Here is a 16,422-nt window from a genome sequence, read left to right on the forward strand (position 1 = left end):
CCACTTTCCACACCCGCCCAATCCGAGTACTCCCCATTAATCACCACCCTCTGTACTCTCCCCTGGAGCCAGTTCTCTATCCAGGTACTCACCTTATGGTCCATACCTACCTTCCTTAGTTTGTACAGTAAGCGTTTGTGGGGAACGGTGTCAAAGGCCTTTGCAAAGTCCAGATACACCACATCCACAGGCTTACCTTTATCTAAGTGGCAGCTCACTTCATCGTAGAAGGTTAATAGATTGGTTTGGCATGAACGATTTTTCATGAATCCATGCTGATTACTACTTATAATACCGTTTTCATTACTAAAGTCTTGTATGTGGTCCCTTATCATCCCCTCCAAAATTTTGCAGACTACAGATGTTAGGCTGACCGGCCTATAGTTACCCGGGATATATCTCGGCCCCTTTTTAAATATTGGTACCACGTTGGCTTTTTTCCAATCAGCTGGCACCATACCCGTCTGTAAACTATCCTTAAAGATCAAGAATAATGGTCTGGCAATCACCTGACTGAGCTCATTTAGAACCCTTGGGTGCAAGCCATCCGGTCCCGGGGATTTATTTATGTTAAGTTTCTCTAGTTTAGCTCTAAGTCTATCCTCTGTTAGCCATGGCGGCACTTCCTGAGGTGTATTATTTAGTTCGGCCTTACAAGCGGGGTTCGTGTAGCCCCCCGATTCCTTTGTGAAGACTGAAGAAAAGAAATTATTTAACACTTCCGCCTTTTCTCTGTCCTCAGTGGCCATTTTTCCTTTATCATCTTTTATGGGGCCAATGTGTTCTGGCCTCGCTTTCTTACTGTTTATATACTTAAAGAATTTCTTGGGGTTCTTTTTACTCTCCTCCGCTATATGTCTCTCGTGTTCTATTTTAGCCGCCCTGATTTCATCTTTACATTTCTTATTACACTCTTTGTAATGCTTAAATGCTGCCAATGACCCCTCAGTCTTGTATTTTTTGAAGGCCTTTTCTTTAGCTCTAATATACATTTTTATGTTGGAGTTTAGCCACCCAGGGTTTAGTTTTGCTCTTTTAAATTTATTTCCCTGTGGAATGCACTGGTCCACCCCCTTGTTAAGTATGCTCTTGAAGCACTCCCATTTTTCCTCCGTGTTCTTTGTTCCCAGGGTTCTATCCCAATTGATATTTTCTAGCAGCGAGCGCAGTTTAGGGAAATTGGCTCTTTTGAAATTCAGTGTCCTTATATTACCCTTGTGTTTCCTATTACTGTAATTAATACTGAAACCAATTGACCTATGGTCACTGTTCCCTAAGTTGTCCCGTATTTCTATATCCGTGAGCAGGTCTGTATTGTTGGTAATCAGTAGGTCAAGTACCGCATTGTTTCTTGTCGGTGCATTCACCATCTGACCCATGAAATTGTCCTGCAAAACATTTAGGAACTGCCGAGCCTTGGCTGAATGCGCGGTTCCTTCTGCCCAGTCTATATCAGGATAATTAAAGTCCCCCATTATAATGACATTTCCCATCCTTGCTGCCAATCCTATCTGTAACATGAGGTCCACCTCACCCTCCTCCCTCTGGTTTGGGGGCCTATAGCATACGCCCAATATTACCTTCCCCACCGTGCCTTTCCTTTGAAGCTCTACCCATAGGGATTCTGCTTCGTCCATAGCTCCATTATTAATATCATCCCTCATATTTACCTGTATACTGTTCTTAATATACAAACATACCCCTCCCCCTTTTTTACCCTCTCTATCTCTGCGATAAAGGGAATACCCCTGAATGGACGCCATCCAGTCATGAGAGCTGTCAAACCAAGTCTCAGTTATCCCCACAAAATCTAAGTCCTCCTCAAACATCAGCAGCTCCAGCTCTCCCATCTTGTTGGCCAGGCTTCTGGCATTGGTATATAAGCCTCGTAATTTTGATGTTTTTAGGCTGCTCTCTTGATTTTTCCCCGTACCCACCCTGGGTATAGGGGCTCCGAACACCCTACCGCTAATGCCCCCATTTCTGCCCTCTGAAACTTGCTTTCCACTGGCTAATTCTACATCTGTACCCTCCCCCCCATTCCCTAGTTTAAAAGCCCCTCTAACTTTTTGGCCATCCTCTCACCCAGTACGGCTGCACCCACCCCATTTAGGTGCAATCCGTCCCTACCAAAGAGCCGGTGACCGACTGAGAAGTCGGCCCAGTTCTCCAGGAACCCGAAACCCTCCTTACTACACCAGCTCCTCAGCCACTCGTTAACTTCCCTAATCTCCCGCTGCCTCTCTGGTGTGGCTCGAGGTACCGGTAGTATTTCGGAAAATACTACCTTGGAGGTCCTAGTCCTCAACTTAGCGCCTAAGTCCCTGAAATCGTTTAGGACTCTCCGTCTTCCTCTGCCTATGTCATTGGTACCCCCGTGTACCATGACAGCTGGGTCTTCCCCAGCCCCACCCAATAATCTGTTCACCCGATCCGCGATGTGCCGAACCCGAGCGCCCGGCAAACAACAGACTGTTCGGCGCACACGGTCTTTGTCACAGATTACACTGTCTGCCCTTCTAATAATTGAGTCCCCTACCACCAGCACCTGTCTTTCCTTTCCCTTTCTCCCGGCCTCACTGGAGGAGTTCGTCCCCTGGCAGCTAGGGGCGTCGCTCTGCTCCAGCAATGCTGGTCCCTGACTGGTTTCCCCAACATCACACAACGGGGCGTATCTATTGGGGTGCTCCAGCCCAGGATCAGCCTCCTTGCCTTGTCCCCTTCTACCCCTCCTAACTGTCACCCCACTGCTCTGCTCTGATGCCTGCACCTCCGATACTCCGCCCACCTCTGTGCAGGCCCCTGTCTGCACCTGATTGGTACAATCCTGGCTCTCCTCCGGTATGGACATTCGTCTCAGTGTTGCCAGCTGCTTCCCTAGATTCAGGACCTGAGCTTCCAGGGAAGCAACGTGCTCACATTTTGCGCATTTGTATTCGCCCTCTATCGCATGACCGAGGAACGCATACATATCACAAGATGTACACCGAGTCGCATCCCCACACCCGCCGGGCATTGTACCTACTATCTAATCTAATGGGGATTCAGCGATTTAAGTCTATCCTATGTGGCTATTTCCTGGCTTCCTAACGCTACCTTCTCACCCTCTGGTATTCCGCTCCACTCACTTGACACCGGTCAGTCACCCAACACTCACAATCTCACAGCCCGGTCAGACGCACAACGCTGAGTCGCACAGCCCGGTCAGACGCACAACACTAAGTCGCACAGCCCGGTCAGACGCACAACACTAAGTCGCACAGCCCGGTCAGACGCACAACATTCAGTCGCACAGCCCGGTCAGACGCACAACACTGAGTCGCACAGCCCGGTCAGACGCACAATACAGAGTCGCACAGCCCGGTCAGACGCACAACACCGAGTCGCACAGCCCGGTCAGACGCACAACACCGAGTCGCACAGCCCGGTCAGACGCACAACACCGAGTCGCACAGCCCGGTCAGACGCACAACACCGAGTCGCACAGCCCGGTCAGACGCACAACACTAAGTCGCACAGCCCGGTCAGACGCACAACACTCAGTCGCACAGCCCGGTCAGAAGCACAACACCGAGTCGCACAGCCCGGTCAGACGCACAACACCGAGTCGCACAGCCCGGTCAGACGCACAACACCGAGTCGCACAGCCCGGTCAGACGCACAACACCGAGTCGCACAGCCCGGTCAGACGCACAACACCGAGTCGCACAGCCCGGTCAGACGCACAACACTCAGTCGCACAGCCCGGTCAGACTCACAACACTGAGTCGCACAGCCCGGTCAGACGCACAACACTGAGTCGCACAGCCCGGTCAGACTCACAACACTGAGTCGCACAGCCCGGTCAGACGCACAACACTGAGTCGCACAGCCCGGTCAGACGCACAACACTGAGTCGCACAGCCCAGTCAGACGCACAACACTGAGTCGCACAGCCCGGTCAGACGCAAAACGCTCAGTCGCACAGCCCGGTCAGACGCACAACGCTCAGTCGCACAGCCCGGTCAGACACACAACGCTCAGTCGCACAGCCCGGTCAGACGCACAACGCTCAGTCGCACAGCCCGGTCAGACGCACAACGCTCAGTCGCACAGCCCGGTCAGACGCACAACGCTCAGTCGCACAGCCCGGTCAGACGCAAAACGCTAGGTCGCACAGCCCGGTCAGACGCACAACACTGAGTCGGACACCCCGAAGTATATCACAGAACGGGTGGAGGAGTCGCGACTCCAGACCCCTGCAGACCATCACCATATACCTGCCCGAGTCCTGTTTGTCCAAATGGAAGAAGTGTGACAATTGAGCTGCCAGTTAGTATCTCGCCAGCTCCGGAACTGCCATACCCCCCAACTTAGTGGGTTTCTGAGTGTGTTTCCAAGACAGCTTGTGTCTGGAGGAGCCCCAAATGAATGACCTCAACAAGCTCTCTAAAGTCATAAAATACTTGTATGGAATGTAGACTGGAGAGTGCCATAGCAAGTATAGGATCTTGGGAAGCAGGATCATCTTCACCAGGCCCACCCTGCCCATAACCCCTAGCGGTAGCCGAGCCCAAACTTGCGTCTTGTCCTTAACGAAGTCAAAAAGTGGTTCAATGTTCAAGGGTATGAAGTCAGTGAGGGAACATGTCACCCGTACCCCAAGATGCTTAAATTCCGCGACTCGCGACAGGGGAAGCGACGCCTGATCAGCTCCTGGGGGGAAACTGTCCAAGGGAAGGATGAGGGATTTGTCCCAATTGACCGTCAGTCCAGAGAATTTCCCAAACTGCTGTATGATCCGCAGGGCACACCGCAACGAGGACCCGGAGTCCGCCAGGTATAAGAGCATGTCGTCCGCGTACAATCCAACACGTTCCTCCAGGTCACCACAGCGGAGTCCCTGAATGCCAGGGTCTGCTCGAAGAGCCATTGCAAGAGGCTCAACTGCCAGGGCATACAACAGTGGGGAAATGGGGCAGCCCTGGCGCGTGCCACGGGAGAGGGGAAATGACCGAGATGTCCAACCATTAGCCACTACTCGAGCTCGAGGTTGACTGTACAATACGGTGAGCCATTTAATGAACCTCGGACCAAACCCAAACTTACGTAAGCACTGCCACAGGTACGACCACTCGACAGAGTCGAAGACCTTAGCAGCATCCAATGTCACGACAACCCTAGTACCGATACAGTCATGAGGGGCTTGCAGGTTCATGAACAAACGCCTGGTGTTAAAGGCCGTATTTTTGGCCGGCATAAATCCCGTCTGATCTGGGTGCACAAGGGATATAATCACCTTGTTGAGTCTGAGGGCAAGTACTGTAGCCATAATTTTCACATCACACTGTAACAGCGAGATGGGTCTATAGGATTCCGGATACTGGGGGTCCTTACCAGGCTTAGGAAGCAGAATAATCAGAGCTTCATACATCGAGGCAGGGAGGGAGCCCGACTCAAAGGCCGCCTCGAACACCGCGAGCAGACGGGGGGCCAACGTCTCAGAATACTGCGCATAAAATTCGACAGGAAGACCGTCGGATCCCGGGGCTTTAGCCCTGGCAAAGCAGGAAATGGCAGAAACTATTTCCTCCTGGGAGATCGGGGCCTCGAGCGCCGTGACCTGTTCATGGGTCAGTGTGGGGAAGTCCATGGCATCCAGCAGAGTGGCCAGTTCCAGGGGGTCATAGTCCACCCTGGAGGAATAGACCTCACTAAAATAAGAGGCAAACAACTCGGCCACGGCCGCGGGGTCCGAGGAGTCCCCCAGCACCGAAGGATGAAGCGTGATCACCAGCGGTGGTCTGGTGTCCATATGTGCCAGATAGGCCAGTAATTTACCCGACCGCTCTCCGTGCTCAAATATCCGCTGTCTGCAAAAAAACAATTTATGATTGGCACGTTCCTGAAACATTTGGTCCAGGGCCCTAGTCCTCAGTTTAAGTTGGGCGAGCCCGTCAGGCGTAGGGAAGTTAGCATATTCAGCCTCCAGTTCAGCCAATTGCCGTTCAGCCGTGCACAGGTCAGTTCGCGACGCCCGGCGATGTCGAGCTATGCGCGACAACAACAACATGCGAGCATGGCCCTTAAAGGTCTCCCACACAGCCAGAATGGGGGCAGTATCAGAGTTAGAGCTGAAAAAAAAGTCCCATTCCTTCGTCAAGGATTCAATGTCCGGAACAGTCTTGAGCCAAAAGGGGTTCAGGCGCCAATGTCTCTGAGGGGGGACGGTGAACGGGGACAAAGTCACCATGTACGGGGTGTGATCTGAGAGGAGTCTCGGTCCGAAACGGGCAGTCATGAGTCTGGGCAGGTGGGCCTGAGAGATCCAAATACTATCTATACTAGACATGGTGGAGTGGGATGCTGAGAAACACGAGTAGGCCCGTGCAGCGGGGTATAAGCACCTCCACGAGTCAAGAAGATGACAACTGGTTAATATTCTATGAAAGCGCGTGGGCCTATCCGGGTACGGCGGGGAGCCAGGCGCACCCACCCTATCCAGAGACGGGTTTGAGACTGTGTTAAAGTCCCCCATCCATACTGCAGGGACTGAGGGGTATCTTGCCAAAAATGTCAGTCCCTCAGTCAGAAGGGCAGTGTCAAAAGGGGGAGGAAAGTACCAGGCCAGCAAAAGTACATCATGCCCCCCTATAGCCCCAGCGACAAATACAAATCTGCCCAGGGGGTCCGTCACCACCTCTCTCACTGCAAAAGCCACAGATCGAGAGATGAGCAACGACACGCCCCTAGAATGAGACGAGTGGGAGGCGTGGAAGGACCAGCCCACCCACGGTCTGCGGAGGGCCCCAAGCAGGGTACCCTCCGCATGGGTCTCCACCAGTGCAATAACATCCGCCCTCTGTTCCTTCAGGTAGGACAGGATGACTGTGCGCTTGACCTTGTCTCTGATGCCTCACACGTTCCACGTGAGAAAGGTCAACCCTGCCATAACGTCAAGGAAGAGAGGGTAGTTTGCAGCACATGATGACAACGGAACCCCACGGCAAGCATACACCGCGCCCGCCGCCCATGGCTCAGGACACAGCAAACCAATGCAGCAGCATGACTAGACAAAGTGGTGCAAATAAATGATGGTAGACATTGTACATAGCATAACTCAATAAACATAAACATAAACCCCCACCCCCCCACCCAGCCCAACACACACCCCAATAAGTGTGGGCATCAATCCCGAAACAAAAAAGTTCGCAGGCAGCGGCGACCAACTGGCCCGAGCAGCCCCACCATGTGGCGAAGCCCCCCGGGACCAGCCAGAACCCCACATGCCCATGAGGGCGAACAATCTCCGAAGAGGGGTCCCATTCCTGGGACACAACAGTGAGCATAAGTCAATATAACACAATTGCATAGCACCCGTGGTGGGTATAGAGGCCTCCTGGCTAGAAGGCAAAAAAAAGAACTGGGAATAAAAAATCAAAATTCCAAAAAGGTCCGTGTCGGCTAGGCAGACGAGTAAAAAAAGGGGGGGGGGAATGGGTTTGGAACATGAGGAGTCAATGGATATGAAGCAGGACGGGGGCACCCCCAGGAGGGGTACAGTCCAACGGCAATAAGCAGACAGTTAACTGGGGGATGCCCCAGCCCAAGCGTCCAAGGCATGAAGGGTACGGGAGGAGGGGGCAAAGAGGGAGGCCATAGGAGAACATATCAGGCCGAATCACATACAGTCATCCTGGGAACACTTGGGCAGGGAAGGGTCAGGAAAGGTAACTCACGGCAGACGATCCAGCCAGGCTATTGCCGCGTCCGGGTCCTCAAAAAAGTGTACTCTGTCCTCACCAACCACCCGCAGCCTGGCAGGATACAGCATTGCGTATTTAAGGTTGCGGGTCCTGAGACGGTGCTTAACCTCCCCAAACTGACTTCGCTGTTTCTGGACTTCTGCCGAGAAATCTGGGAACGCCATAATGTGATGGTTGTCCAAAGGGATATTCCCACGCTCCCTGGAGAGCCGGAGGACCGCATCTCTGTCCCTAAAGTTCATAAACCGAGCAATAAAGACCGCTTCGCTTCGGAGGGCCGTTTCGGCGGGGACATGACCAGGGCAGGATGGTGCTAGTGTCCGGTAACCGGGGGTGAGTTTACCGCTCGAGTATGTATTCACAGGATCAATGTAACGGATATCAGCCGGGAGAGCCTCGCTGAAACACGTCCGCTCACATGAGTCTTCAGGCCACGCCCCCCCGGCCCTGTGACTTTTACACTCCCTGAGACTGAATAGCTTTTTTCCTGTGCTAGGATCACCATTGAGGTATTTGTAAATTGCTATCATGTCCCCTTTCAAGGGTCGCTTCTCCAGCGAGAATAAATGTAATGCCTGTAGCCATTCCTCATATTTAAGGTCCTCCAGTCCCCTTATTAATGTAGTTGCCCTTCTCTGGACACTCTCCAGCACATCCCTTCTTAGGACTGGTGACCAGAAATGGACGAAATACTCCAGATCTGGCCTTACCAGAGTTTTATAAAGTGGCAGTAATATAGTTTATAGAGTACAGTATATTCCCTTTTTTATGCATGCTAAAATTCTGCCGGCTTTGTTAGCTGCAGCTTGACATTGCATGCTATTACTCGGTCTGTCTTCTACTAAGACCCCCAGATCTTTTTCCATCCTTGAATCCCACAGAGGTTCTTCGCCTAGTAAGTTGTTTTCGTTTATAATTTTAGCCCCCAAGTGCATGACCTCACATTTCTCCACATTAAGCCTCATTTGCCATGTAGTTGCCCACCCCATTATTTTGTTCTGGTTTTTCTGTAAAATGTCTATATCCTGATGTGAAGTTATTTCCCTGCTTTTTTTTTTTTTTTTGTGTAGTCCGCAAAAATTGAGATTGAGCTATTATCCCATCCTCTATATTGTTTATGAATAAATTTAAGTATTGGAACTACTAGATCAGCACCAAAGCCAGGTAAATAGCATTTTCACAAGGAGGTGTGCCGTTTAGTAGTACACATTACTTTTTTGTAATTTTTATATACATGTAAAAGGATCAGCTCATATAAATGTTGTGCGTCAGAGAAAATCTTGTTTCTTTGTATATTTTCTAAATATACACTATATACACATTATATTTGCCCACTATACATTCAGGATCTGCTTCCAGATTTTAAATTCTACACAATGGTTCTTTTCTGACAGTGCAAATTGATGGTTATGTTGACTCATTGAAAACAACGAACTCCTTATGTGGCTGATATTAAAGCTGACCTGCAGATATTAAAACATGAATACAGCTCTGTATTCAATAATACAGCATCAAATGCATTTTTCTAAAAAAATAAAGCTGCACAAATACCTGGATATAACTTGGTATCAACCTCTTACAGTCTATGAACAGCAGAGATCAGAATAGGATAGGAAGTAGCAGCACAAGGAGCCAATCAGTTATGTTCTGGAAAGGAGCATGCTGATTGGAGGAGAGAACAGAGTGACAGAGATGAGCTAATCAGTTTGCTGCCTCTCCTTCACTGTGCTTTAGTTACACATTTAGGCTAAGCGTTGCATTAAAAACATAATATAATGTATATAATAGTAGCTTCTCTACTGTGTATGTGAACTTTGATTGATACAATAATAGAAATATGGAAGAGCAACAATGTAAAAGTTTTAAAACCGACAAATAACATTCAATATTTTTTTTATTAAACCCAAAAATGTAATATCTTGCAGCTTACAAATTCTTAGATGTGGTGGCCACATTAGTTTTCTTTTTTTAGGCTTTTTCCTTTATTTTCACCTGGTGATCCAGCCGGTACAGCCGGCCATACATGGATTGAAAATTGACTGGCTGAATTTCAATCCATGTATAGACAGGCTGGATATACAGAAGTCGATCTACTGATCAACGTTGCTATCGCTGATTCGTGTATTCTGACAAGGAGGAAGGCTTGGTTCACATCTATGCCTTTTTTGGGGCTTTTTGCCTTTTGTAGAAACGCACTACAGTTCATTTAACATGGTTTTCTAAGGGACGTCTATGATTTTTTTAGCCACTGCATTTTTGGAAAGGGTCAGGGACTTTTTAAAATGCACATTTTTTTTTGCTTTTTTGGTTTAACCACTTTACCACCGGAGGATTTTGCTGTCTTCCGTCCAGGCCACTTTTTGCGATTCGGCGCTGTGCGACTTTAACTGACAATTGCGCGCTCGTGCGATGCCGTACCCAAAAGAAATTTACGTCCTTTTTTTCCCACAAACAGAGCTTTCTTTTGGTGGTATTTGATCACCTGTGCGATTTTTACTTTTTGCGCTATAAACAAAAAAAGAGCGTTTATTTTGAAAAAATAACAATATTTTTCACATTTTTTTATATGAAATTCCCCCCCAAAAAAATGTAAAAATCTAATTTTTTTTAAATTTTTGGCCAATTTGTTTTCTGCTACCTATGTTTAGTAAAAAAAATCACAATAAGCGTATTTTGATTGGTTTGCGCAAAAGTTATTGCGTTTACTAACTAAGGGAAAGATTTCTGTCATTTTTGGTGTTTTTTTTTTAACGCGTAATGGCGGTGATCTGCGATTTTTTTGCGGGACTGCGACATTGTGGCGGACAGATCGGACCCTTGACTGACATTTTTGACACTTTTGGGGGTACCAGTGACATTTCTACAGTAATCAGTGCTATATATATGCACTGTTACTGTAAAAATGACACTGGCAGGGAAGGGGTTAATTTTATTGGAGAGGGAGGGGTTAATGTATGCCTGGTGCTTACTGACGTGTGGGGGGGGGGGGGGGAGGTGACTGTGTGACAGAAGGACAGATCGGATGTCCAGCTATGCTGAACACTCCGATCTGTCAGTCCCTGTCACTATGGAGATCCGCCCGCTGTGTTTACACACAGCGGGCGGATCTCCAGACTCGATCCCCGACGATCGGGGCAGAGCAGCGGCAATCGCCGCTGCTCCTCCGCTGGCCCGACTCCCGCTGTGAATGAACACAGCGGGAGCGAGCCTCCGGCGGCACGCGAGCGCCGCCCACAAGGGGCGGAGTCCAGCGACGTAGGTCTACGTCGCTGGACGGGATCGCGGCACTTTGCCGCAGTAGCCTCCATGTGAGCGGAGGTAAAGTGGTTAATAGACTTCAATAGAGAAGCTGCTGGAAAGCATGTAGTGCGTTGTTGGTGCGATTTTGAAGCGAAAAATTGGCCAAAAGAAAAAAGCATAAATGACGCAAAACACAAATATAGGCAAAATGGTGTGTGCAAAAATGCAAAACGAACAGCAAAAAGCACTGCAGAAACAGCCAAAAGCAAACTGCATAGGTGTGAATCAAGCCAAAGTCTCCAGGCTGTCAGAACAATAGGGGAGATTTACTAAACTTAAAATCTGGTGCAGTTGTAGCCAATCAGCTCCTAACTTCAGCTTGTTCAATTAAGCTTTGACAATAAAACCTGGAAGCTGATTGGTTTCAATGCACAGCTGCACCAATTTTGCAATAGCTCAGTTTGAGTTATTTCCCCACCCATATCGAGTGGTTGAACAAAAAAAAAAAAAAAGACTAATGTTTAGGCTCCGTGTACACGGGACGTTGTAAATGGCCGTTTAGGAGCAGTTGGGCTTTTTTATCAGAAGCCTCTGAACCCATCTACATGTTATCTTATCTGTCCATATACACAGGGTCGTTTACAGTCATTTGCAGGCAGTTGAGTTCAGGGACGTTTTTTGGAAAGCAATTATTTGCGTTCGAACGTGTGTTTCCCGGCGTTTCAAACGCAAAAACGCGACTGAATGCGGCCGAACGCGACCGAATGCGATGACCCGCCTTTAGCGTTCGCATTTTTCCATTTTAAAGGGGAATAATTTTTTTGACCTCTAGGAACGTTCTAAACGCAAACGCCCGCTAAACGCCCGCTAAACCCGTGTGCAAACGCGACCTAACGGACGTTTCAAACGTCCTAAAAATTCCAGCATTTAAAGGGACTTTTAACAACGTCCCATGTACATGGAACCTTAGTCTGCCTAAATCTGTTATTTTTCAACTTACCTTAACAGACCAAGCTGTCCAGCCAAAGATGCAATTGGAGTGTTTAGACAGTTGCACTCCATTGTAAATTCCTCTTGGTGCTTTATTTCATAGTTCAGCATAGCTGCATATCAAATAGTTGGATGGAGAAAACACATATTCAGTCTTTTATGGACTATGTAATAAAGCACCAAGATGAATTTTTAGCAGAGTGCAACTCTTATCTTTTAATACTCTTTGTTTGAGTCGAGACAGGCTGCAATAAGCCAGCACCTGATTGGTCGGTGACTATCAGGGGGCAGAGGTTCGGGTATGCTTTTACAATACAGTCATTATATTTTTTAGAGCTCTATGAGCTGCAATATATAAATTATTTGTTTTTGGATTCAATACCGCTTTAATGGCCAAAAATATTTAGTAGCTAAAAATAAACATGAAAAACATGCCAAAGTATTGAAATAACAATATTCCTTTCTCACATATGTACGTGGAAGTCTTTGGGTACTAGACTGACCGGTAACCAGCTTTTCATGTCTCTGATACATTTATATACATTTTACATTTTTGTTTGTATAAACTTTATGCGTCATGGATGTCAAACAAATTACAGGGATTAGAGGAAAAAATAAATAAAAACAGGATGGTGCTGTGATGCTGCTGACCTGCTGTTCTGTGCGTGGACGCTCCTACAGTACAACTAACTAAACAGCATATCATAGCGTACAGCGTTTATTTCTGATAAGGAGGTTTTCCCACTGCGCTCATACTTACAACTGGAACTAATGAAATCAGCCACAAGGGGGCCGTTTTACAACTCGATGCAACTTATCTGTGTTTTCACAGGGCACAGATGCTGAAAATCAATACTTGAAAGGATGAAATTACACCTCCGTGTTGTCAGTTGCACTGATGAAATAAATCACTAAACAATGACAGCTTAGAAAGTATTTTCTATACAGCCTAACTGGGGATTTTAAGAAGTGATTATGGCAAGCCTGTAGTTTTAGCAAACAACCAATCATCTCAAAATGACTATTTCAAAAAAAGTGGAAATAAGTGGTCCCTGTAAAGAAAACTATTAATATTTATTTGTCTGGGTTACCAAACGCTGTTGTGTTGTATGCATTGTAGAAAAAAGCTTGCACAGAATGTTGAGTATCTAACACACTTCTTGGTGTCCGATGCCTGATCCCCCTCTGTGGTTCCATTTACAGACCCCTACACACCTACTGTGCATTGCAGAAGGCAAAATAAATCAATAATAAAATAAATAAATAAATAAAAATAGTGCAAATAAAAAGTATCATGGACTGAAAAAAAAAAAGACAAATGGCTAAAATTCAGGTCAAACTTGTATAACCATTCATTTAAATAGTTCCAGAATTTGCTAAATATTTTGACGTTCAATTTTTTTTTTCTTTCAGGTACTTAATGAATGTAACATTTGAGGGTCGGAACCTCTCATTCAGCGAAGATGGATACCAGATGCATCCCAAATTGGTCGTTATTTTACTCAACCAGGAAAGGAAGTGGGAAAAGGTAGGTCCTCTATTAGAGTTTGAAAATTGCAAAGAATATGTTGTTTTATGCCAACAAAAATATTCATGAAAGTCCATGTATGACTTTTCACATTCTGGGTGTATGGAAAGATCTGTTATAGTTAATGCAAGTATTAAAGCTTTGTCAGCAAGTTAAAACAATAGCATTTTATTCCATCATCCGTCTAACACGATAGTCTTCAAACTTTTCAGTACGAAGGATATATCATATATTTTATACAAATATTTACTGGCTGCAAAAAAACAAAAAAAGATTTACAGCCCATTCAGACTGGCGCGACACGACTTTGTGGGGCGACCTGTGAAGTCGCGGTGCACAGCATGCACCGTGACTTCGGCGCGACTTGCAAGGACTTCATATAATTGAAGTCAATGCAAGTCGCCTCCAGGTCGCCCCAAAGTAGTACAGGACCCTTTTTCTAAGTCAGAGCGACTTGTGTCGCTCCTATTAGATCGGGTCATGTATTACTCAATGGCGAGCGAGCAACCGCGACTTGTCAGGCAACCAAGACGCCTGACAAGTCGCGCTAGTCTGAATGGACTCTTATAATGATGAACTAATAATTTGTTTTGGAGTATAATTGTAGTCAGCATGATATGATTCAGAACAACAGAGACATATTTTCTGTAAATCAAAGAAAGGAAAATCCAAATAAACTTGAGTCCATCAGAGCCTCCATCAAAGTCTGACCTTACATCTGGATTCCCTTTAGTGTCCCCTCCAGTCCTTACATCAGAGTCCTTATCAGTGTTCTCCCTTACATTGGAGTCCCCATCAGAGTTTGCTGTTATATCAGAGTTCCCCTTACATCAGTGTCCCCCCTTACATCAGGGTCCCCATCAGAGACTCTCCCTCATGACAGAGTCTTCCTCCTCCCCATCAGAGTCTCCCCTTATGTCAGAGTCTTCATCTGAGTGCCTCTTGGGGAACCAATGATGGAGACTGAAGGAAGAGGAGTTTGATGTTGTGTAAGCAGCCACTGACCCTATCTGCGGGCCAGAAAATATGTTGTAGTGGGCTGGATTTTTCCCACAGGCCGCAGTTTGGAGAACCCTGGTCTAACAGATACATTGTAATAAATATTATAGTTAAAGTACTGCTAAAGGCTTCTCTATGGCTAAACAAGTACAATATCCAGTTACTATGGGATCTACAAACCTCATAAAGTAAAAAAAAAAAAAAAGTCTTTACCTTCCCTAACTAATGCCTCGTACACAAGCAACGATTGTTGGCCGTGAATTTTCGGCCAACGTCCAATCGGCCAATTGTCGGCTTGTTAGTATGATGCTTCCGACAACCGACTGCGACTTTTCGGCCGAACAAAATCTGGTGTGCATGCTATAAAATTTTTGTTGGCCGTCAACCGAAAGGCCGATTTTCCGTCAGTCAGTACAGATTCCGGCAGACAAAAATCAGATGAGCAAGACTGGGCATGCTCAGAGAAGAAAAAACACACGAAAAGTTAACTAGCACATGACATCACTTCTGAAGTTGGTTGTTGTTGGCCGACAAAATTCGTGTGCAGTCTAGAGCACATTTCAACCAACACAACATCACTGGACAAAAGACGGCCGATCGGTCGGCCAACAATCGGTGCGTGTGTACGAGGCATAAGACTTCATTTGTGCCCCCCCCAGCATTTAGCAACAGGAGCAGGGTTGTCAATCCAGAAAGCAGTGGACAGAACTAGGTGTGGCCAGGTGCTGATTGACAGGTTACTGGCTTGTAAATCAGCAGTGATGGTGTTGAATACGTCCCCTGCACATTTTTTCATCCCACTGTAGTGTCAACTCTGCTGTCCATTCTGGAATAGTGCCGCATCATTGACATCCCATCACAGCAAACTGCAATAAGTGGACTTCACTGAATGGCTAAATAGGTAATTGTTCATAAGATGTAGAAGTCCTGCACCACCTTTTTTTAAATGGGAAGCTATACTGTAACTCTTAATTTAAACCCTAAGAAATTATTTATACTGAAAAAAAAAAATGTTTTTTAAGAAAACTAGACAAATACATTTCTTTAAAGCTCTCCTATACAGTGTTAGCATCATGGTTGTCTATCTAGCCACTAGGAAATCACCTATATATCATTGTCCAAGACCCGTAACTGGAGGACACCTATTGTATCACATTTTATGTTTCCCACAATCGATCTGTTGATATTCAAGCACAAAACCACCATTTACAAACCTGATACATACAATTAGGCTAAACAGTCTTTCCCTACAACAGAATAAGGTCAAAACATGCTAATGCCACCTGAGAGTAGTTTGAATAAAGGGGTGAAGAGAGTACGGTATTTGCCACCCATCAGATGAAGGTCACTTGCTAGCAGTGTTGGTTGCCAAGAAGCATGATAGCTGGTGATAGAAAACACTGGAGTTTACATCTGAGCCACTGGAGAACAAATAAGACAACTGACCCATTATTGTAAGGACATGCATTAACTATTAGAGCATTACAGTCCTAACCAAGCAGTGAGCGTCCACTACAGAGTACAAACAATTCTTTCTATGCACTAAAAAAGATTGTATGTGTTCTGCTTTCTCTGGAACCTAATACAGGTCTCCTCTGGGATATACAAGACATTTTATATGTAACGATGAGACAGCATTCATGAAGACTGTCATTGCTGACTTTTCTTTTTTTTTTAAAGTGGAAGTTTTAGGGACTGCTGATTTCTTTCTTTCACTGCTTGGTAATTCACTGATGTGGAAGAATCATGTATAGGTCAGTTTTTGGGATAGGTGATATGCACATGCTTGTTGCAGGTCAGTGACTCAGTAAGTAGTAAAGAAGTTACAATGATTTTGGCCTTGGAGCACCTTCACAAACAAGTCAGTGTGCATTTACAGGCAATCTGCCATGATAACAGAAAAAAATCAGAATAACCTTA

At 46.5% G+C, this 16,422-nt stretch overlaps 1 protein-coding gene across 1 annotated transcript in view; it reads left to right on the forward strand.

The window, feature by feature from the left end:
- GRIN2B (glutamate ionotropic receptor NMDA type subunit 2B) overlaps window positions 1–16,422 on the forward strand; it is a 1,006,559-nt gene that overhangs the window by 676,408 nt on the left and 313,729 nt on the right. The window contains exon 5 of the mRNA XM_082265422.1: window positions 13,389–13,503. Within this exon, the coding sequence (XP_082121548.1) occupies window positions 13,389–13,503 (115 nt within the window). The remainder of the gene's footprint in view (window positions 1–13,388; window positions 13,504–16,422) is intronic.

This window comes from Pelophylax lessonae (genome assembly GCF_965119305.1).
Source record: "Pelophylax lessonae genome assembly, chromosome: 8".
NCBI lineage: Eukaryota > Metazoa > Chordata > Amphibia > Anura > Ranidae > Pelophylax > Pelophylax lessonae.